The 22,698-nt window shown below is 48.4% G+C and overlaps 1 protein-coding gene across 1 annotated transcript in view; it reads right to left on the bottom strand.

Annotated features, from left to right (window-relative positions):
- The window catches only part of IRAG2 (inositol 1,4,5-triphosphate receptor associated 2), an 89,446-nt gene that overhangs the window by 18,104 nt on the left and 48,644 nt on the right, over nt 1–22,698 (bottom strand). The window contains exons 20-30 of the mRNA XM_060245938.1: nt 19,759–19,820; nt 16,207–16,312; nt 14,279–14,423; nt 11,637–11,706; nt 10,213–10,250; nt 10,068–10,129; nt 9,337–9,468; nt 5,900–5,966; nt 4,459–4,486; nt 2,693–2,833; nt 75–206 (exon numbers count right to left, since the gene is read on the bottom strand). Of these exons, the coding sequence (XP_060101921.1) occupies nt 75–206; nt 2,693–2,833; nt 4,459–4,486; nt 5,900–5,966; nt 9,337–9,468; nt 10,068–10,129; nt 10,213–10,250; nt 11,637–11,706; nt 14,279–14,423; nt 16,207–16,312; nt 19,759–19,820 (983 nt within the window). The remainder of the gene's footprint in view (nt 1–74; nt 207–2,692; nt 2,834–4,458; nt 4,487–5,899; nt 5,967–9,336; nt 9,469–10,067; nt 10,130–10,212; nt 10,251–11,636; nt 11,707–14,278; nt 14,424–16,206; nt 16,313–19,758; nt 19,821–22,698) is intronic.

Below are 22,698 nucleotides of genomic sequence, written 5' to 3'. Positions count from 1 at the left end.
GGAACAGGCTTGTCCTTTGCTTGTACATTAAAAAAACAGTCTGCCCTTACCGTTTCCCAGAATACATCACTTACTTGATGGATGGCTCCCAGCATTTCCGCCTTGCTGGCAACTCGACTGGCATAGAGGTTGAGGAGCTCCAAGCTCTTCTGCAGTTTCTTCACTATCTCCCGCGCTTGGTTGTCTTCACTGAGTGGGGCCAAAGACTGGTCAAAGAGCACACTCACAATCAGAGGGGAAACGGATCATATACACACCAAACTAACTTAAGCCACACACCCCTAACTGCAGGGAGGGACAGTGGCTCAGTGGTGGAGCATCTGCTCGGTAAGCAGAAGGTCCCAGGTTCAATCCCCGGCATCTCCAACAAAAAAGGATCCAGGCAAGTAGGCGTGGAAAACCTCAGCTTGAGACCTTGGACAGCTGCTGGCTAACCAATACTGACTTTGATGGACTGAGGGTCTGATTCAGTATAAGGCAGCTTCATATGTTCAGTCAAAGATAGGGTTGCCAGTCTCCAGGTAGGTAAACAACATGCAGAAACGGCAGTGGAAATAGAAGCATCCCTGCACGTGTCAATTTCAAATATATATACACACTTTACTTCTTCTCAACAATGTTATATTCTTTTAATTCTTATATTAATGTCAGTTATACACATAAGAAAGCACTTTGCGGGAAACTAATTGTATCAGCCACCATACACTCCAGAAGGAGAAGAAGATATTGGATTTATATCCCGCCCTCCACTCCGAATCTCAGAGTCTCAAGAGCGGCTCAAAATCTCCTTTATCTCCCTCCCCCACAACAGACACCCTGTGAGGTGTGTGGGGCAGAGAGAGTTCTCACAGCAGCTGCCCTTTCAAGGACCTCTGCCAGAGCTATGGCTGACCTATGGCCATGCCAGCGGCTGCAAGTGGAGGAGTGGGGAATCAAACCCGGTTCTCCCAGATAAGAGTCCGCGCACTTAACCACTACACCAAACTGGCTCTCTAAAAAATCTTAAAGGCTCAGTCCTTCAGAATTCACAGAAGACAAAAAAACCGGTCCAGAACTCTTGAGAAAGCATGGACTCGCGACACGAAGAAAGCAAAGTTGTCTTCCAAATTATAGTAGAAGTGTTCAGAGCCAAAAGAAGGAAAATCTCTCATGGAGGTACAGAAAAACTTCAAAGCAGCAGCAACAGCTCTTTGGGTAGAGCGAAGACTTTATCAAGTCGCAAATATATTTGGGACCTTGCGCCACAGGCTGCAGCTCTATGTATTTTCTGGCCAGCACTCTTGGTTCTGGAGATTGTGCATATATATTTGAAATGGATAGATGCAGTGTTTCTGTGTGTTGCTTCAATGTCCAAGTGGGGGCAGGGGATCCTCCCCCCCTCTTTCTGATGACCCTGAAATGGGGGGAGGGCCTCCCAACCAGAGGGATCCCCTGCCCCCACCTGGGGATTGGCAACCCTAGGACAGGGTGTGTTGGTGACGGCATGGATGCTAGTCAGTTGACGCCTCCCACTGCTGAATTTCCCCCCATTCAAATCACAGACTTTTTCTTTCTCTCACTCCTCCGCTGGAGCTTGCCCATCTGAGGGAAAGAAGAAGAAGAATTGCAGATTTATACGCCACCCTTCTCCCTGAATCAGAGACTCAGAGCGGCTTACAATCTCCTATATCGTCTCCCCTCACAACAGACATCCTGTGAGGTGGGTGGGGCTGAGAGGGCTCTCACAGCAGCTGCCCTTTCAAGGACAGAATCTTAGAGCGGCTCACAATCTCCTTTATCTCCTTCCCCCACAACAGACACCCTGTGAAGTGGGTGGGGCTGAGAGGACTCTCACAGCAGCTGACCACTTAAGGACAACTCCTGAGATAGCTCTGGCTGACCCAAGGCCATTCCAGCAGGTGCAATGGAGGAGTGGGGAATCAAACCCGGTTCTCCCAGGTAAAAGTCCACACACTTAACCACTACACCGAACTGGCGCTCTGCACACGCTGAGGGCAATCCCCGATCCAACCCATGCAAACGTTCAAAAGTTCAGATTCATCGCCCACCCTTCAGAAGTCTTCATTTTTTTCTCCGCTGCCTGCCTGCTTTTTACCTCTATAAGCCCAAAGGCAAACAACCACAAAAAAGCTGCGTAGAAGTCCCAAAGTCCGGCCTAGGACATTCCAGCGCATGCGTACATCAGAGACTGATAAGCCAAATGTAGCAATCACATAATTCACAAAGAGTCAAGCATCAATGGCTGGCGTTCCACAAAGTTGTGGAATGCCAGCCATTGATGCTTGACTCTGTGAATTATGTGATCGCTACATTTGGCTTATCAGTCCCTGAAGTACGCGTGCGCCTGACGAAGTGATTTGAAACAGATACTTACCGGTGTACTGTTGCGCTGATACATCCTAGGCTGGACTTTGGGACTTCTTGTGGTCTCCTCTGGAACAACATCTGTATCCTACTTGGACAAGGACTGACTTTATTAAGTCTTTATTGAGCTTTTGGAATATTGGAAGCGTCAGCTTCATGTTTAGTGCTCAAATTGAAGGTGTTTAATGAGTCAGCATATGTAATAAATTCTAAGTTTTGTCATCAAGTGCTATAAATACTTCGCAGCTTTTTTGTGGTTGTTTGCCTTTGGGCTTGTTTTGGTACTTCTGTGTACAACCTTCCTGTTATTTCTGTAATTGCTTCTTACCTCTAGCAATTTTAAGGCACTGGCGATCTCCTTTTTCAGGTTTTCTTCTGCCAGATCCCGGGACCTTTCTTCCAGCCTCACTCTTTTCTCCAGAGTGAAGAGGTCACATTTGAATCCCAGGGAGAGCCTAAGAAATTCTGCCTGTTGAAAGGGACAGATATTCCTGAGGATGATTTCCAATTCCAAAAAACTTTTATTGGCATAACAACTTTTTTTTTTTTTAAAAAGACAGCAGTACAAATCAGCCTATATGCCAACAAGGAGAAACAATCAAAGTACGACGATTTGTAACATTATATGTAGTAATGCTAATAGGACAAAGTGATAAAAGCTTGGAACAGTAATCTCAAATATTGCAGTAATTAAAACAGTTATAGCAGGGGTGGCTGAACTTGCTTAATGTAATAACCACACAGAATAGAGGTCAGATGTTTGAGAGCCACAAAACATGGACATCAGATGTTTGAGAGCCACAAAACATGGACATCAGATGTTTGAGAGCTGGGAGGGAGGGAAGAAGGAAGGAAGGGAGGAAGGAAGGAAAATAGAGGAGGGAGACGTAGAAAGAAAGCAACTTTAAATGGCACCAGCTGGCTTGGCTTGGAGAAGTGATTTGAAGAGACAGATACCTTCTCCAAGCCAGTCAACAGGGCAGTGGTGGGGTCTTCAAGAGCCACACAATATGAAGAAGAAGAAGACATTGGATTTATATTCCACCCTCCACTCGAGTCTCAGAGCGGCTCACAGTCTCCTTTACCTTCCCCCCTCCCACAACAGACACCCTGTGAGGTAGATGAAGATATTGGATTTATATCCCGCCCTCCACTCCGAAGAGTCTCAGAGCGGCTCACAATCTCCTTTACCTTCCTTCCCCACAACAGACACCCTGTGAGGTAGATGAAGATATTGGATTTATATCCCGCCCTCCACTCCGAAGAGTCTCAGAGGGGCTCACAATCTCCTTTACCTCCCCCCCCCATAACAGACACCCTGTGAGGTAGATGAAGATACTGGATTTATATCCCGCCCTCCGCTCCGAAGAGTCTCAAAGGGGCTCACAATCTCCTTTACCTTCCCCCCCACAACAGACACCCTGTGAGGTGGGTGGGGCTGGAGAGGGCTCTCACAGCAGCTGCCCTTTCAAGGACAACCTCTGCCAGAGCTATGGCTGACCCAAGGCCATGCCAGCAGGTGCAAGTGGAGGAGTGGGGAATCAAACCTGGTTCTCCCAGATAAGAGTCCACACACTTAACCACTACACCAAACTGGCTCTCTCTATGTGTGGAAGAGCCACATGTGGCTCTTGAGCCACAGTTTGGCCACCCCTGGGTTATAGTAAAAAGCTTAACTATCCAAAGAGGAATCATAGATACACCTTATTTCTCTCACTCACTCTTCCCCCCCTTTCCTCTCCCCACTTTTCTTTCTTCTTTTTCTGGGCCCCTGAGTACATTTGTCAGGAACTCTGCCACCTGCTCAGTAATTTCGGAGGGGGGGGGAAGCGGGTTGTCTGCTAGCAAGAATTCAAATGCCTCTATGTGTCGCAGTCTTAAGAGAGCTGAAAAAGAGTTCTAATCCAATGTAAACGTAGCTGAGTAAACAGCGAGCAGTTTAAGAGGATACGCTGAACAGAGTGGGGTTCTTTACAGAAACGTCTGCGGAAATCCTAGGGGGGGGGGCAGAAACCTGTTGGTGAGCATCAGCCTGTTATCAGCATTTGCCGACATAACACTCCATTCGGGGAATTGGTTCACACCCAGGCTTACCTCCACTTCTTTCTCATCGGGAGAAACGCTGAAACGAGAACAAGACACAGTTCGCATTAGCAGAAAGGAAGCGCAGCTAGGCTGGGTCAGATCAAAATGGCCGACTAGTCCAGAATCCCATTTTCTACCATGGCCAACTTGATGCTCCCACAAAGAGGAAAGGTGACAATATCCCTCCCCCACCATTGTTGCTTAGAGTTGCCAGACCGTGCCTGGTACCTGACGGGAGGCTTGGGGGAGGGGACACAGGGACAACAACAATGCTTGTTGAGAGCCAGTTTGGTGTAGTGGTTAAGTGTGCGGACTCTTATCTGGGAGAACCGGGTTTGATTCCCCACTCCTCCACTTGCACCTGCTGGAATGGCCTTGGGTCAGCCATAGCTCTCACGGGAGTTGTCCTTGAAAGGGCAGCTGCTGTGAGAGCTCTCTCAGCCCCACCCACCTCACAGGGTGTCTGTTGTGGCGGGAGAAAATATAGGAGATTATAAGCCGCTCTGAGTCTCTGATCCAGAGAGAAGGGCGGGGTATAAATCTGCAATTCTTCTTCTTGTGCCGTTACATCACTTCCAGTGGAAACCCAGAAGAGTAGCTCTAGGAGTTGCCAGAAACTCCACGTAGACTCACAGAGCGTCTGGTAATTCTTAGAACTACTCGCTGTCAGGGCTTTTTTTGTAGCAGGGACACCCCTGATGTAGCCAATCCTCCTGGAGCTGACAGGGCTCTAAGTACAGGGCCTACTGTAAGCTCCAGGAGGATTGGCTACCTCAGGGGGTGTGGCCCAATACGCAAAGGGGTCTTGTTAAATAGCTTTCTGAGCATTCTGTGTTTGAAGGACTTTTGTTTACAGAGTGGATTTGTTTAATGAGACATGGATTTAGAAATTTACCAATACTTTATTACTGTCGGAGACATATGATCTGATTACTTTGTATTGTTGGAGATATACGTGGAGATGTATGAACAGAACATTCCATATAGTTTTGTATTAAGTTCCAGCTAGAGGACAGGCAAGTCTGCTGTTGGTCCAGAACAGGGGTGGCCAAACTGTGGCTCGGGAGCCACATGTGGCTCTTTCACACATATGGTGTGGCTGTCAAAGCTCCCACTGCCCCATCAGCTGGCTTGGAGGAGGCATTTAAATCACTTTTCCAAGCCAAGCCAGCTTGGAGAATGCAGTAAAAGTTGCTTTCTCTCCACTTCTCTCTTCCTCCTCTCCCCCCATCTATTTCCTTCCTTCCTTCCATCTGTCCTTCCTTCCTGCTCTCAAACATCTGATATTCATGTCTTGTGGCTCTCAAACGCCTAAAGTTTATTCTATGTGGCTCTTACATTAAGCAAGTTTGGCCACCCCTGGTCCAGAAGCAATTCCTCTGGCCACAGAGGGTCTATTTGGCCACCACAAGATAGCCAAGATGGTCACCCATGGAAACCCGGCACTCACTTGGTCTTCGGCCCGCTTCTCTCCACGGCAACGCCAGAAACAGCCATAGTTGAAGAGGAATCCCCTGCTGGATTTAACAAAGAGAAAGAAGGGACATGAACCCAGACAACAGGCCAACTCTTTCAGAAGGTGTTAAAATAGTGGGTTGGATACGTGAAGAGGCTTAGTTGCAATGATCACAGTTCTTTATTAAGGTGACAGCATGGTAATGGTTAGACCCGGAGTGTCGAACTCATTTGTTATGAGGGCTGGATCTGACAGGGTGTTTTCACACTGACAGTTTGTGACTCTCTATCACCGCACTGGAAACTCACCTTTTACATTACCTAACATTCTCACAACTGTTTTGCATCGTTGCCGCCCGGAGCATCTACATTTGTTTCGGTGAGATGGGTTCTGGCGCTGCTGCTGAAGCGTTTTTCTTGAAACTAGTTTTGATCCGGTCCTTGCTCTACAGGCGTTTCAAACTTGTATTGCAGAAGTTTTCATGCGTTTAGAAGACTCCTCCAAAAGCCACAAGGGGCAGTCATTTGCATGAGAACTAAGAGCACTTGAAATTTTTACGTATCATTGCTTGCCTCATCTTGTAATTTAAATCTGTATCGTTTCTGCAGCGTTGACACCATTTCCAAGCAATCATATACATTTAACTAAGCACTGGTATTCCGGCTGCCCTCTGATCAGAGACACCCCAGACAGAGAGTTCCAACAATACATTGTGGCTAATAGTCACTGATGGACCTCTGCTCCAGATGTTTATCCAATCCCCTCTTGAAGCTGTCTATGCTTGTAGCTGCCACCACCTCCTGTGGCAGTGAATTCCAGTTGTTAATCACCCTTTGGGTGAAGAAGTACTTCCTTTTATCCATTCTAACCCATTCTAATTGGGAGGGAGGGTGGCTCAGTGGTAGAGCATCTGCTTGGTAAGCAGAAGGTCCGAGGTTTAATCCCCGGCATCTCCAACTAAAAACGGTCCAGGCAAGTAGGCATGAAAAACCTCAGCTTGAGACCCTGGAGAGCCGCTGCCAGTCTGAGTAGACAATACTGACTTTGATGGACCGAGGGTCTGATTCAGTATAAGGCAGCTTCATATGTTCATTTAACCCGACTGCTCAGCAATTTCATTGAATGCCCACGAATTCTCGTATTGTGAGAAAGGGAGAAAAGTGCATCTTTCTCTACCTTCTCCATCCCATGCATAATCTTGTAAACCTCTATCATGTCACCCCGCAGTTGACATTTCTCCGAGCTAAAGAGCCCCAGGCGTTGTAACCTTTCTTCATAAGGAAAGTGTTCCAACCAAGCAGAGATCTTTAAATCCAAGCAGAGAACTTTAAAACATTGCTTGCCAGCTGCAGCCTAGGCAGCTGCTGGTTCAGGGGCGGAGCTTGTGGATTTCACCTAGAATGTATGCTTTGGCTCCATCCAATGTTGCTGTGGAGAGACTTGAGCAGAAGGGCAAGTGAGTGCTGGGCTACCCTGGGCCAGCATCCTTTCTCACACTGTGGACAACCAGTTCCTCTGGAGGGCCAACAATAGGGCATAGAGGCCGAGGCTTTCTCCTCATTTTGCCTCGTGGCACTGGGATTCAGAAGCTGTCCACCTCTGAATGTGAAGGTTCCCTTCAGTTACCATGACTAGTAGCTGCTGACAAGCCTATCCTCACTAAAGCTCATACCCCAGAAATCTTTTAAAGGTTTTTTTTTTAAGTTAATTGTGTTTGTCTGTGTCCTTTATAAAGTTTATATCTCTCCTACCTGACTTTAAATAGGTATACACATGGCCTGGCTCGACATGGCCCAGCCCAACTAGGTCTCGTTTGTGGGTGTTTTTGCATTCAGTTTGGGGAGGGACGGTGGCTCAGTGGTAGAGCATCTGCTTGGGAAGCAGAAGGTCCCAGGTTCAATCCCTGGCATCTCCAACTAAAAAGGGTCCAGGCAAATAGGTGTGAAAACCTCAGCTTGAGTCCCTGGAGAGCCGCTGCCAGTCTGAGTAGACAATACTGACTTTGATGGACCAAGGGTGGGTGTCTCTGATCAGAGGGAACTCTCTGTCTGGGGCAGTGATGCTCTGTATTCTTGGTGCTTGGGGGGGGGCACAGTGGGAGGGCTTCTAGCCTCACTGATGGACCTCCTGATGGCGCCTGGGTTTTTTGGCCACTGTGTGGCACAGAGTGTTGGACTGGATGAACCACTGGCCTGATCCAACATGGCTTCTCTTATGTTCTTGTGGCCCCACTGGTGGACCTCCTGATGGAGCCTGTTTTCTTGGCCATTGTGTGACACAGAGTGGTGGGACTGGATGGGCCATTGGCCTGATCCAACATGGCTCCTCTTATGTTCTTATTTCTTTCACACCCATGAAACCATCAGCAGCACGACCTTAAAATGCAATAGCTGGGATCATTAAATGAAAGAAAGTGCTGACACAAGGATAAGGTTTCTTCCTTCCCAGGAAGATCATGGTTGCATCTTCCAAAGGAACATATTGAACATATGAAGCTGCCTTATACTGAATCAGACCTTTGGTCCATCAAAGTCAGTATTGTCTTCTCAGACTGGCAGCGGCTCTCCAGGGTCTCAAGCGGAGGTTTTTCACACCTATTTGCCTGGACCCTTTTTTGGAGATGCCAGGGATTGAACCTGGGACCTTCTGCTTCCCAAGCAGATGCTCTACCACTGAGCCACCGTCCCTCCCCAAGACCACGATTGGCAGGCCAGTTCTCTTTGAAGGGTACTTGGCTGTCACACTACATCACAGAAGACCCATTAAGCCTCTCAGAAATCCGCAGCTCTTTTAGAATGGTTTGAAAACCACTGCTAAGAGCTGAACCTCTTCGCCCTGAAGGCTGGTGCCTGGAGGTTGGAAAGACCTCTTGCATGACCAAATCCGACCTTGGTTGAGTTTAAAGTCACGGCTTCAGTTAGCTTTCTCAGGGCTGGACTGCTGACGGCCAGAAACTGGGAAACCATGAAGGAGTGGCAACGCTTATTTGACAAAACAACAGCAGCAACAACAAAACTCCAATCTGGGCCAGCCCTAGGGCTCACAGTGCCCCAGGCAGCCTTGCTGCCCCCCCCCCCGCGACGCCTCCTCCTCCCTCCGTTCTTCACAATTTTAAGGCCCGGGAAGGGGCGGTGAAGCGCTGGACTCCCAGGCTCTTTAAAGGTCAATCCCACCCTCCCCAATGATCAGCTGATCAGCAGGAAAAACCATGCTGGAGGCTGGTGGATCCTATGCTGGCTTTCTGGCGTGCTCACGATCAGCGCTGGGGGCAGCAGCGACGAGCGACCCGCTGAAAAAGCAGAGCCACCGTTGCCTCCTTCCCGCTCCCTTCCCTCCCCGCAAGTTGCCTTCCGTTTGCCTTCCCTCCCTGCAAGTTAACTGGCGCTGGCTGTCAGAACACAAAGAGAGCCTTCCTTTCCCCAGAGCCCCACCTGGAACGTCCGCCATTTTGTTTAGACCATCCTCTTTTGCTTCCTGCTCTGAGGGCACAGGTTCCTCCCCTGCCGCAGAGATCGCCGCACAAGTTCTCTCCTTCACGGTACGCAGCAGTGCAGGGTCTGTAACTATGAACGGAGAAAGGGGGTGGGTGGGAATCAATGGGATCCATTGGGCACCTCTTCGCCTTATTACAGCAAGGGCCCCACCCCACCTCAGAACCCTAGACCAGGGGTGGCCAACGGTAGCTCTCCAGCTGTTTTTTTTGCTTACAATTCCCATCAGCCCCAGCCAGCATGGCCAATGGCTGGGGCTGATGGGAGTTGTAGGCAAAAAACATCTGGAGATCTACTGTTGGCCACCCTTGCCCTAGACAAGAGGGAGGTGGTGACTGGAGATCTGCTATTACAACCGATCTCCAGGTGACAGACATTCGTTCACCTGGAGAAAATGGGCACTCTGGCAGTTGGACTCTATGACCTCATGCCCCAAATCGTGTCCTGCTTAGGCTCTACCCCCAAAATCTCTAGGAACTGGTAACCCTCACACACACACACTCTTAATAGCATTATGTAATGCCATCCATTCTACACTCCACTACACACTAGTGTTTCTTTCACCTCCGTGGCCCCGATCTCCGCTGATGTCATCATGCGGGGACTACGGCTGATGAAAACCCGGGCGGCAGCCTGACAGCAATTTGTACACGCACAGACACACCACTCACCATGCGAGTCTTCCCTGTTTCCTGAGGCAGGGATGGAAACGTCCTGGGACGGGATGCCTCCGCTGCTAAGAGAACAAAAACCCGCTTGAGAGCCCCGCCAAGAAGACGGCAAAGACGGAATAACAATTCAAACGCCTGCTCTCACCTGGAAGTGACATCCGTCAACAGCGCAGCACCGTTCTCCTTGCAAAGAGATCGCACAAGTTAGCGTTGATATGCACACACACACACGCGCACACATTTAACACTACATTTGGATAAAAGGCCCGGCCGCTCTGTGGAGCCCTCGATCGCCTTGTGCTTCTCACGAGCAGCTCCGAAGAGCATGTCATCCGGGAGGAAGTCAACCGGGCTGCTTGTTTGTTTCAGATACGTGAGCCAGGCCTCTTTGGGACTGTATCCTCGCATGTAAATCCTCAGGCAGTCAAGCTCCCCTCATTTGCATGCCCTCTGGTACGGAGGAAGCAACTCCAGCTTGTTTGGGGCACTGCAACAGAGCAGCTGTTTCCTAAAAGCACTGGGAGAAGAGACTCTTCCTCGCAGCCCCAAGTGGGCACTTCGTTTAGGCAGCCACAAGTAATAATAATAATAATAATTTTTAATTTATATCCCGCCCTCCCCGCCGAAGCAGACTCAGGGCAGCTGACGTAACATAAAATACAACATTACAATAGTATAATAATAACCCCCCCCCCCCAAATTACACAACAGTTGTGATCCTAAGTCAAATAGACACTCACATTAAAATCATCAATTAGACTAACAATTTAAAACCACAATTTAATTTGGTGCTACGATCTTAATATCACACAGTTATTCGTGGCGATGGTACAGTAACTCCATATTAAAAAGCCAGCTGGAAGAGGATGGTCTTGCAGGCCCGGTGGAACTGGTCAAGGTTCCACAAGGCCCGTATCTCTTCTGGTAACTGGTTCCACAGTTAAGTTACCCCAGGTAAGTAGGGTTTGCCAATCCCCCCCCCCCTTCCCCAGCCTCTGGAAGGAGACTTGTTTCACGAGTGACGTCATCGTGCGCCGCTTTTCCAGGGCAAGAAGAAACCACTTGTAAGAGGATCTTGCTTGCTGAAGAAAAGCTGCGTGCCAACTTGCAACTCTGGGGTCGCTTGTGTGAAAACCAAGAGAAACGCCGGGAGCAAAAGGGCTCTCCAGCTTGAACAAGCCTAGCCCGAAACTTGTCAGAGAGAGAGGAGGAGGAGGAAATTGGGTTTATACCCCACCCTTCACCCTGAATTTCAGAGCGGCTCACAATCTCCTTTATTTTTCTCTCCTGCAAAAGACACCCTGTGAGGTGGGTGGGCTGAGAGAGCTCTCACAGCAGCTGCCCTTTCAAGGACAACTCCTGCAAGAGCTATGGCTGACCCAAGGCCATTCCGGCAGCTGCAAGTGGAGGAGTGGGGGAACCAAGGCCATTCCGGCAGCTGCAAGTGGAGGAGTGGGGGAATCTTAGTTCTCCCAGATAAGAGTCCGTGCACTTAACCACTACAACAAACTGCCTCACAGAGAGAGCGAGAGAAAGAAAGAGACAGAAAGAGAGACAGAGAACACTAACCTGGGCCATCCTTGTGCCAGAGATACAATAGTCTGCCTCAGTCTGCTGACTCGCAGAGCAGTTCCCGCACCTGAGAGCAGAAAGGGTCCATTTGCATACAGCAGGGGTAGCCAATGGTAGCTCTCCAGATGTTTTTTTGCCTACAACTCCCATCAGCCCCAGCCATTGGCCATGCTGGCTGGGGCTGATGGGAGTTGTAGGGAAAAAAAACATCTGGAGACCTACCGTTGGCCACCCCTGGTCTACGGCATTTACATAGGTGAAAAAAAATATCTTGGCGATGATACGGAAGCAGCGTTGGGAAAGTTAAAATAGATGCGGGTTGGAGAGAAGGAAGTAGCTGAACAGCCATTAATGCCTCGTAATGTTAGAAGAGAACCACCAAACCATCTGCATACAGTTTGGGTTCGCTTCGGTGCCAGAAGCGGAAAGTTCAAGAGGCGTTCTCCCCCTCCCTTTCAGAGGTCGTTAATGCACAGGGTTGCCATAAGTCATAAGTGACTTGATGGCACGTTAACTGCGCACACAATAAAAGCATTCACTATTTGTCCTCCTTGTTCTTTTAATCTGCTAAAAACATCTTTGTTATTCTTTATACTAGTCTTACATAAGAGAAGCCATGTTGGATCAGGCCAATGGCCCATCCATTCCAACACTCTGTGTCACGGAAAGACGTAAGAGAAGCCATGTTGGATCAGGCCAGTGGCCCATCCAGTCCAACACTCTGTGTCACAGAAGGACATAAGAGAAGCCGTGTTGGATCATGCCAATGGCCCATCCAGTCCAACACTCTGTGTCACAGAAGGACATAAGAGAAGCCGTGTTGGATCAGACCAATGGCCCATCCAGTCCAACACTCTGTGTCACAGAAGGACATAAGAGAAGCCGTGTTGGATCAGGCCAATGGCCCATCCAGTCCAACACTCTGTGTCACACAATGGCCAATATATATGTGTGCGCACACACACACACACACACACATACTTTAATAGCCACTGATGGACCTCTGCTCCATATTTTTATCCAATCCTCTCTTAAAGCTGGCTATGCTTGCAGCCGCCACCACCTCCTGTGGCAGTGAATTCCACATGTTAATCACACATGTTAATTCCACATGTTAATCACCCTTTGGTGATTACTACCCACTATATGTAAGATATCTAAGATCTGTAAGATCAGGGGTGGAATTCTAGCAGGAGCTCCTTTGCATATTAGGCCACCCACCCTTGATGTAGCCAATCCTCCAAGAGCTTACAGGGCTCTTCTTACAGGGCCTACTGTAAGCTTCCGGAGGATTGGCTACATCAAGGGGCATGGCCTAATATTCAAAGGAGATCCTGCTAGAATTTCACCCCTGTGTAAGATTCTGTTTCCATTTCATACTGTCTGAAGAAGTGTTTATGCACACGAAAGCTCACCCTGAATAAAACTTTGTTGGTCTTAAAGGTGCCACTGGACTCCAACTTTGTTCTAGGAATAAATGTTGTTAGTTTCTTAAGGAGCCACTGGAAAGCTGTTAGATTTGGGCTGCTACCCCTGCTACATCAGGGGAGGGACGGTGGCTCAGTGGTAGAGCATCTGCTTGGGAAGCAGACGGTCCCAGGTTCAATCCCTGGCATCTCCAAAAAAGGGTCCAGGCAAATAGGTGTGAAAAACCTCAGCTTGAGACCCTGGAGAGCCGCTGCCAGTCTGAGAAGACAATACTGACTTTGATGGACCGAGGGTCTGATTCAGTATAAGGCAGCTTCATTTGTCCATATGTCCATACCAACTAACAAGAGGACCGCCCCCCATGGAATTATTACAGAGAAGCTGTACTTTTAATTTGTGTACATGCTGCAAGGGAGAAAGGGAAGAAAAACAGACACCCTGAGAAGGCTTTGAAATATCAGTGCCCTCATCCTGTTATATCGAGCAGTGCGGGAAATCTCGAGCTGTAAGCAGGGCTACCAAACCTTAAGGTGGTGCCTGGAGCTCTTCTGAAATTACAACTAGTTTCCAGGCAACAGAGAGGAAATGGCAGCTTCAGAGGGCAGACTCTATGGTATACCATAGAGCAGGGGTGTCAAACCTCATTTGTTATGAGGGCCGGATCTGACATAAATGAGACCTTGTCAGGCCGGGCCATGCGCGTCATAAAATGTAATGCCAGGTAACCGACACAAACAGAATTAAAGATTTTTTGTAAAACTTCAAATAAAACATGCTTAAAACATTAGCACTCTTGCAATATTTTGTTTATTTAAGTCCCTGATAACTGACACCACTTGTTCTGAATGACTGCATTGAAAATGGAAGGCAATGTCTGTGCTATAATAATCTGGGGTATGCTGTCCAGGTGTCGTTCTTGTGGGTATCTGTAAGTTGCAAACCTACTTTTGATTTGCTCGCTGGCCTGATAGGACCCCCCCTGTGGGCCTGATCCATCCCCGGGGCCGCATGTTTGACACCCCTGCTATAGACCAACAGAAAATGGAAGTTCACACCCTAGCAAGCTCCCTTCCTGAACTCCACTTTCCCTAGGTCCCGCCCCAAATCGCCAAGATTTTCCCAAGACAGATCTGGCAACCCTGATTGCAAGCAGTTTCCTGCTGGAGGTTCTATTAACACGGAAGGTTTACAGCTGGAGCTGCTGTTCTTACTTGTGCCCCTCCGACATCACATCCAAGAAGGATCCATTCCTTAGATATTGTTCTACAGATGTAGTACGTGGTACTCCAGCCTTTGCTGGAGTCCTAGATGTAGAATACTTCTGATTCTGCTGGAGACAGTCAAGGGCCAAGGCATCTGTTAAAACAAGAAAGTATCCACACATTTTGGGGAAGGAAATCTGCAAGCCTGTTTCCCCAGAATCCTACACCGCAGGGACATAAATGGAGACGGGCACTTCTCAAAGCGTAGGGGATTAAACTAGATCTCTAGAGCAGGACCATGAGAGATCAACTCACTGCTAGGTGTAGTGAAGACAGCTTCACGACTTAGGCAAGAGTGGCCAAAGTGTGGCTCGGGAGCCACATGTGGCTCTTTCACACATATCGTGTGGCTCTCAAAGCCCCCGCTGCCCTGTCGACTGACTTGGCTTAGGCATTTCTCTCTTTAAATCACTTCTCCAAGCCAAGCCAGCCAGTGGGCTTGCAGAAAGTGTTTAAAGTTGCTTCCTTTCCCCTCTCCCTCCCTCTCCCCCATATACAGAGCTGGTGCATGGGAGCTTGCGAAGTAAGAATATAAGAGAAGCCATGTTGGATCAGGCCAATGGCCCATCCAGTTCAACACTCTGTGTCACACAGTGGCCAAAAAAACAAGGTGCCATCAGGAGGTCCACCAACAGGGCCATAAGAACGTAAGAGAAGCCATGTTGGATCAGGCCAGTGGCCCATCCAGTCCAACACTCTGTGTCACACAGTGGCCAAAAAAACAAGGTGCCATCAGGAGGTCCACCAACAGGGCCATAAGAACGTAAGAGAAGCCATGTTGGATCAGGCCAATGGCCCATCCAGTCCAACACTCTGTGTCACATAAGAACATAAGAGAAGCCATGTTGGATCAGGCCAATGGCCCATCCAGTCCAACACTCTGTGTCACATAAGAACATAAGAGAAGCCATGTTGGATCAGGCCAATGGCCCATCCAGTTCAACACTGTGTCACACAGTGGCCAATATATGTGTGTGTGTGTGTACATAGTAGTGTACGTGTGTGTGTACATAGCCTGGGGCGCCACTTTGCTGCAGGGGCGGAGGGTGGGGCAGGTGTTCCCTTCCCGCCCCTGCTGGCCTGACCGTCCCTTGCCTGGCCCTCTCCCGCTTCAGAGGGACCATAGCCTCTTCCTGGCTCCCTTTGAAATGAGGGAGGGCTGGGCTGAGCATCATCTGGTGATGTCATCGGGCCGTGCGTACGAATGGGGTGGGGGCACAAGGCTTGGCCTGGGGCACCGGAGCGCCTAGCCCCAGGCCTGCCCATATATTTGCCTGCCTGCCTCCCTTCCAGAGAGCCAGTTTGGTGTAGTGGTTAAGTGTGTGGACTCTTATCTGGGAGAAGCAGGTTTGATTCCCCACTCCTCCACTTGCAGCTGCTGGAATGGCCTTGGGTCAGCCATAGCTCTGGCAGAGGTTGTCCTTGAAAGGGCAGCTGCTGTGAGAGCCCTCTCAGCCCCACCCACCTCACAGGGTGTCTGTTGTGGGGGGAGAAGATATAGGAGATTGTAAGCTACTCTGAGTCTCTGATTCAGAGAGAAGGACGGGGTATAAATCTGCAATTCTTCTTCTTCTCCTTCCTTCCTTCCTTCCTTCCTTCCTTCCTTCCTTCCTTCCTTCCTCCCTCCCCCCCCCTCCCCTCTCAGCTCTAAAACATCTGACATTCATGTCTTGCAGCTCTGAAACATGTAATGTTCATTCTATGTGGCTCTTATATCAAGTAAGTTTGGCCACCCTTGACTTAGAGTATGGCCTTCTAAACAAGCTCTCAGGACCAAATTAGCACTTCAAACCTCACCTCTCACAAGCAAGGCCTACAAGCTAATTTCTGAAAAGCAATTCTGGGGCATTTCATAAGAGAAGACAGCTTGGTCTTACCTAGCAGGGGAGACAACGGCAAGAGCCCATTTAAGGTGGGTGACTGGGACAGGTAGGAGAAGGGAGTCGTTTCTTGGGTTTCACGTCCTTTACAGCAGAGGGTGTTCTAAATGGGAGAAAAGGAACTCCATGGCACATGAAACAGCCTTGCCTCACACATCCCAGAACTCTTCTTGAAGATTATTTCAGCTACAAGTCCCTCTGCCAACAGAGACCAATGAAGGACTTGATCAAAAAATTGTATTAACAAATGTTTGCCATTTCCAGCACCAACTAGGGTGGCCAGGCATATTCTAGAAACGCATAGAAAACCAGAGGGCAGGAACATGGGGTGGGGGTAACCACTGGCAGCAGCCTAACATCACTTCCAGAAAGAACCCGGAAGTGACACCACACCTCTCTTGGAACGGCCAAAACCTATGGCTTTTCCAGGAATTCCTAGAAAGGTGGGATGTCCCTTCCTGGAATGTTAGCAATGCCTATAAATCGATACCAGGGTTCCAGGAAGTGACATCATAACACTATTTTCAAAACAGATCCCTCTCCCTCCCAAAATTGACAATTGGGCAATGGCAGCTATGGGAGATCTGCCACTCCCAGCAGATATTTGGCAACCCTGGTATTAATTGAAAGGCATTGCTAACATTCTAGATTAGGGATACGAGACATTTCAGCATCTTTCAAGTAGATGTGGAAGTTCTGAAAGGAAAAAAAGCTGTAGGGATGAGTCTACAACAAGCTTGCACTGTGCAGGCAAAGGTATATTTCCTGGCTGGCTGGTGAAGCCTTCCGTGCTCTGCCCACTTCCCAAACCCAGTGCTTATTTTAAGCAAATGGTGCAAGAGGTAGGCAGGGTGAGAAAACGGTGAGACAAAAGTGTTGACCGTTGCCAGGAAGTGGAAATAAAAGTTGCCATGAGCTTATACTGTTGGTGGTGATGGCAAATGTCAAGTCGCAACCGACTTACGGCAACTCTATGCAGATAGATTCAGGTGGACAGCAATACTCCCTCTAAGCTGTGGAGTCTTGGGAGCAAAAATTCTACTTTGTGAGCGACTGGCATTGAAGTTGTGAGCTCCTGCATCGATTGGCTTGCTCTGGGGCCATTTTTCCTCAGCTAAGACAAAAACGTGGGAGCCGGAGGCTAAAAAACGGTGAGATCGCTCACACTAACGCAGCATAGAGGGGACACTGGTGGACAGCCGTGTCCGTTTGAAGCAAGAGAACAAAGTGGGGAGTCTTTTATTCATTCCAACAGTGTTTTATTCAGAATGGACACTTTCAAGTGCATGCACGCTTCATCAGACAATGGAACGGGGTACAGTGAACAGAGCCACACGCAGCTGGTGGGCTGTGGCTAAGCATGCAAAATAGTACCAAGTTAGAATCTCTGGCAAAACAGTGCAATTAAACTACCGTGTTTCCCCAAAAATGACACTGTCTTATATTTGTTTTTTCTCAAGAAGACACACTAAGGGCTTATTTTCAGGGGATGTCTTATTTTTTATTAAGTATGATACAACAATCTACATTTATTCAAATACAGTTGCAGCAGATAAAAGGTATTTCAGTCTTCCTTACCGCTCCGCTCCGAAATGCATGGCGTGGCTATGCAGATCCGCTGCATAGCCACACCCATCACTAGGCCTTATTATCGGGGTAGGGCTTATATTTAACAAATGCATAGAAATCCTGCTAGGGCTTATTTTTGGGGGTAGGTCTTATTTTCAGGGAAACAGGGTATCTGTCATCTGACAAAGTGTGCTTAGAGCACACAGAAGCTTTACATTCTGAATAAAATGCTGCTGGTCTTAAAGGTGTTACTGGACTCCTGCTTTGCTTTATGGCGACTCTGTAAGGTTTTCATGGGAAGAGACGTTCAGAGGTGGCTTGCCTCTTCTGTGTGGCTACCCTGGCCTTCCTCAGTGGTCTCCCATCCAAGGACTAACCAAGGCTGACCCTGCTTAGAGTCTGAGATCTGATAAGACTGGACTAGCCTGGCCCATCCACGTCAGAGCCAAGTTGATTTTGACACCGTTTTGACACAGTATACACCAAATGTTAGCTTTCTGCCTGCTGCAGATTTTGATTCTAGGACAAGGGTATCAAATCTGTTAGGAGGGCTGGATTTGACATAAATCAGACCTTTATCGGGCCGGGCCATGTGTGTCGTAAAATGTAAGGCCAGGTATCAGAGATAGAAACTTTATAAAGTTCTTTTAAAAAAAAAAACACCTTAAAATAAAACATGCTTAAAATATCAGCACTCGTTAGTCTTAAGGGTGTTTTCTTTGTATCTCTCTTGTGCGATTGTAATGTACTGAGAACCGAGATGCTTTGAAGGCAACATAGTTTAATCAGAGTACATCACACAAGAGAGAGAGCACGCGGGCCTGGCCCCGCTTATATACATTGCCCGGTACAGCCCCCCCCCCATCCGACCAGGCCAATCCTGGTCAGTCAAACTTCCCGCCGCAGATCTTGATGGGCGGGACCTCAGGCGAGCTCCATCTGGGACCCCAGGGTCTCCTTTAGTCGCCATCGCCATGAGGTCTGGTTACTTATGTTCAATACATAACAGCGATCCAGGGCACTGGGCAAAGGAAACTCTGGCTCCTTCCTTCCTTCCCCAGGGGACCAGGAGGGGGAGGAGCCTCAGCTAATAGAAGGAAGAGAGGCTTGACTCAGTAGCTCTGCTGTGTGATTGAGAGAGCCTGGCAAAGCAAGCTATTCCTCCCCCTTTCCTCCCCAAAGTAGGAGCCTTAACCAATAGAGAAAACAGAGGCTTTGCTCTATAGCTCTGCCGTGTGATTGAATGAGCCTGGCAAAGCAAGCTGTGATGCAGAAGGAAGCAAGAGGGAGGGAGAAGGAAGCAGATGACAGCTAGTTGCTCGGGGGCCTGATAGGAGCCCTCCAGAGGCCTGAATTGGCCCCCAGGCTGCATGTTTGACACCCCTGTTCTAGGACAACAACTGAGCTAAAAAAAAAAACCAGACATTGTCATCGGGAGACATTACACATTTTACCCCTTGAATTTTGCATGAAAGTCTATCAAGAGGAAGCTCTTTTGTTTCTGTTGCACTTCTGCTAAAACATACATTTCCCCAAAGAACTTGTCTGCACTCACCTTTTCTGCCCTTCCCTTTTCGTTTAAGTTAAAGTTGGACAAAGGGTTCTTGTTAGGAGACACGCAGTTCTGTGTTTAAATGGGATAAGGCAAGTTTGAAACGGGGGACAACCAAGTCGTGGTGAGAACAAGCCTCTTTCTCTACAAAGATGCCGTCAAGAAGCCACTAATGAACAGGCGAAGCAAGCCCTGCAGTGATTATAGGCCATCCATTGCTCCATCCTCCCTTTTGGCTAAAGAGCTCGCTGAAGCACTGTGGGTGAACCAATGCGAAAACTAGAAAGCCGATTCAAGCATCAGCAACTTTTAATGGATTTGCACCCTGCCTTTCCTGTGTTTCAAGAAGGTCAACAGGAAATAAGCACAAGATCCAAAAACCAGTCGAACTGCTGAGAATTAATAAGCCATAAAAAGGCACTGCATACCTGGTACAGGGCTCCACCTGGAAGCCCGTTAAAATGGTTCTCTCTGAGCAAGGCGAGAGCAGCTAAGAAAGAAAGACATTAAGAATATCAGTCAGATGTTGTCTAGTTTATGCATGACTCCAGGTTAGGGCTGACAACTCTAGGGAGGGAAAGTAACAGTTCACATATCTATATATAGATTAGATAGGATAGAGATAGGTAGGATAGAGATAGGTAGGATAGAGAGATAGATAGGATAAAGAGAGAGATAGAATAGAGAGACAGATAGGAGAGAGAGAGAGAGAGATAGGCTAGAGAGAAAGGAGAGAGAGAGGAGAGAGATAAGAGAGAGAGGAGAGAGATAGGACAGAGATAGGATAGAGAGAGAGAGAGAGGAGAGAGAGATAGGCTAGAGAGATAGATGGGATAAAGAGAGAGATAGACTAGAGAGAGAGAGAGGAGAGAGAAGAGAGATAGGAGAGAGAGATAGGATAGAGAGGAGAGAGAGATAGGATAGAGATATAGAGAGGAGAGAGAGATATGATAGAGAGAGAGAGAATAGAGAGAGAGAGAGGAGAGAGAGAGGATAGAGAGAGAGATAGGAGAGATAGAAGAGAGGATAGAGAGAGAGAGGAGAGATAGAGAGGAGAGAGATAGGAGAGAGAGAGAGAGAGGAGAGAGAGAGGGAGGGAGAGGAGAGAGGTCGGAGAGAGATAGGAGAGAGAGAGAGGAGAGAGAGATAGGAGAGAGAGACACACACACACAGATGCCTCTACATAGGTAAACAGCAAACTACCATACAACTTCATGAAGGTGTTTTTGACATAGGCAAAGGTCAGACAGCAGTAACAAGTTAAATTTATACAGTCCTCCGGTCACCATTTGTTTGGTTCAGCTGAAAGGAGAAGCAATTTTTGCGAACAATGTCATCAGTGCCTGAAGATGTTTTCGGATGCTTTCACACACACTGAATGCCATACTTTCAACCCACTCTGCATTGCTTGCTCCTGGGGCTATCTACACTTCTCTACCCATGGCTCAGTGGTAGAGCATTTGCTGGAAATGCAGAAGGTCCCAGGTTCAGATGTCTCGCTAAGGATCAGGCTGGAGAAGTTGCAAAAGACTACTACCACCTGCGACCCTTGGAGAGTCTTGGCCAGCCCGAGTAGACGATGCTGACCTAGATGGTCTGAATTAGTATAAAGTCGCTTTGTATGTATCCTGGATCCAGTTGGCCGTAGTATCACACATATAAGGTTGGCAACTTCAGACTGGGAAATTCCTGAAAAATTTAGGTTTGGAGCCTGGGGAGGGCAGGGTGTTTGGGGAGGGGAGGGGCCTCAGCAGATGCATAATGTCACACAGCCCACTATCCAAAACAGCTATCCAGGGGAGCTGATCTCATGGACACCTGAAGCTGCTGTATACTGAATCAGATTCTTGGTCCATCAAATCTACTCAGACTGGCAGCTGCTCTCCAGGGTTGTAAAAACATAAGAGAAGCCATGTTGGTTCAGGGCACTGGCCCATCCGGTCCAACACTCTGTGTCACACAGTGGCCAATACAACAAAAACCCAGGTGCCATCAGGAGGTCCACCAGTGGGGCTGGGACACTAGAAGCCCTCCCACTGTGGTCCCCCAAAGCACCAAGAATACAGAGCATCACTGCCCCAGACAGAGAGTTCCATCAATACCTTGTGGCTAAGAGCCACTGATGGACCTCTGCTCCAGATATTTATCCAATCTGTCACGTTCTCAGGGTGCAGGCAGGCAGGAGTCCAAAGCCAGTCCAGGTTAAAGTCCAGGAAGTTAAACAGGAGCCAAGTCACCAATGCAGAATCACAAACCAGAATCAGAAGTCAATGTCCAAAAGCCACAAGGTCAGGGTGCCAAGGAAATCAAGCACGTCAAGATCAGAAATCAGGAAGGAGGGTGGATGCAAGCCAGAGAATAGACTTGTTGCTTCCATAAGGTTACCAGGCCCTGGGTGTGGGAGCTATATGGGAGTCTCAATCTGCCTGCTCCCTGGGTGGCAGTGACTCTGCTAGAACTCAGGGCTGAGAGATCTGAAGCATGTCTTTGCTCTGAAAGTTCTTTCCGGAGCCTGCTTCGAACTCTTGAGATGGGAGGAGGAGAGCTCGGAGGAGATTGATCGTCAACAGCTGACACTGGTGCCTGGAGAGTCATTGATGGGCCAGCTGCTGCTTGTTCAGCTGAGGAACTGGCTGGCAACTCTTCCAGGTCTGTTAACCCTTCCAGCTCCTCCTCGTCAGGGCTCATGACACAATCCCCTCTTGAAGCTGTCTATGCTTGCAGCTGCCACCAATGTTCCCTCTAAACAAAAATTCTACTTTGTGAGCTACTGCATATATTAGCTTTCTCTGGGGCCATTTTTCCTGAGTTAAGACATAAGTGTATGAGCCGGAGCTGTGAGCTACCTCACACTAACTCAGCTTAGAGGGAACAGTGGCCACCACCACCTCCTGTGGCAGTGAATTCCACTTGTTAATCACCCTTTGGGTGAAGAAGTACTTCCTTTTTTCAGTTCTAACCCGACTGCTCAGCAATTTCATTGAATGCCCTCGAGTTCTTGTATTGTGAGAAAGGGAGAAAAGGACTTCTTTCTCTACCTTCTCCATCCCATGCATAATCTTGTAAACCTCTATCATGTCACCCCGCAGTCGACGTTTCTCCAAGCTAAAGAGCCCCAAGCGTTTTAACCTTTCTTCATAGGGAAAGTGCTCCAGCCCTTTAATCATTCTAGTTGCCCTTTTCTGCATTTTTTCCAATGCTATAATATCTTTTTTGAGGTGCAGAATTGTACACAATTGCACATATGTCGAGGTCTTTCACATTACTGACGACCTCATCCTTTCAACTGGAGATGCTGGAGATTGAACCTGGGACCTTCTGCATGCCAAGCAGCTGCTTTACCTCTGAGCCAACACTGTCCCATAGCC

The sequence above is a fragment of the Heteronotia binoei genome, chromosome 8 (assembly GCF_032191835.1).
Source record: "Heteronotia binoei isolate CCM8104 ecotype False Entrance Well chromosome 8, APGP_CSIRO_Hbin_v1, whole genome shotgun sequence".
Lineage (NCBI taxonomy): Eukaryota > Metazoa > Chordata > Lepidosauria > Squamata > Gekkonidae > Heteronotia > Heteronotia binoei.
Note: the sequence above shows the minus strand (reverse complement) of the source record. Positions and strands in the feature narration are given on the sequence as shown.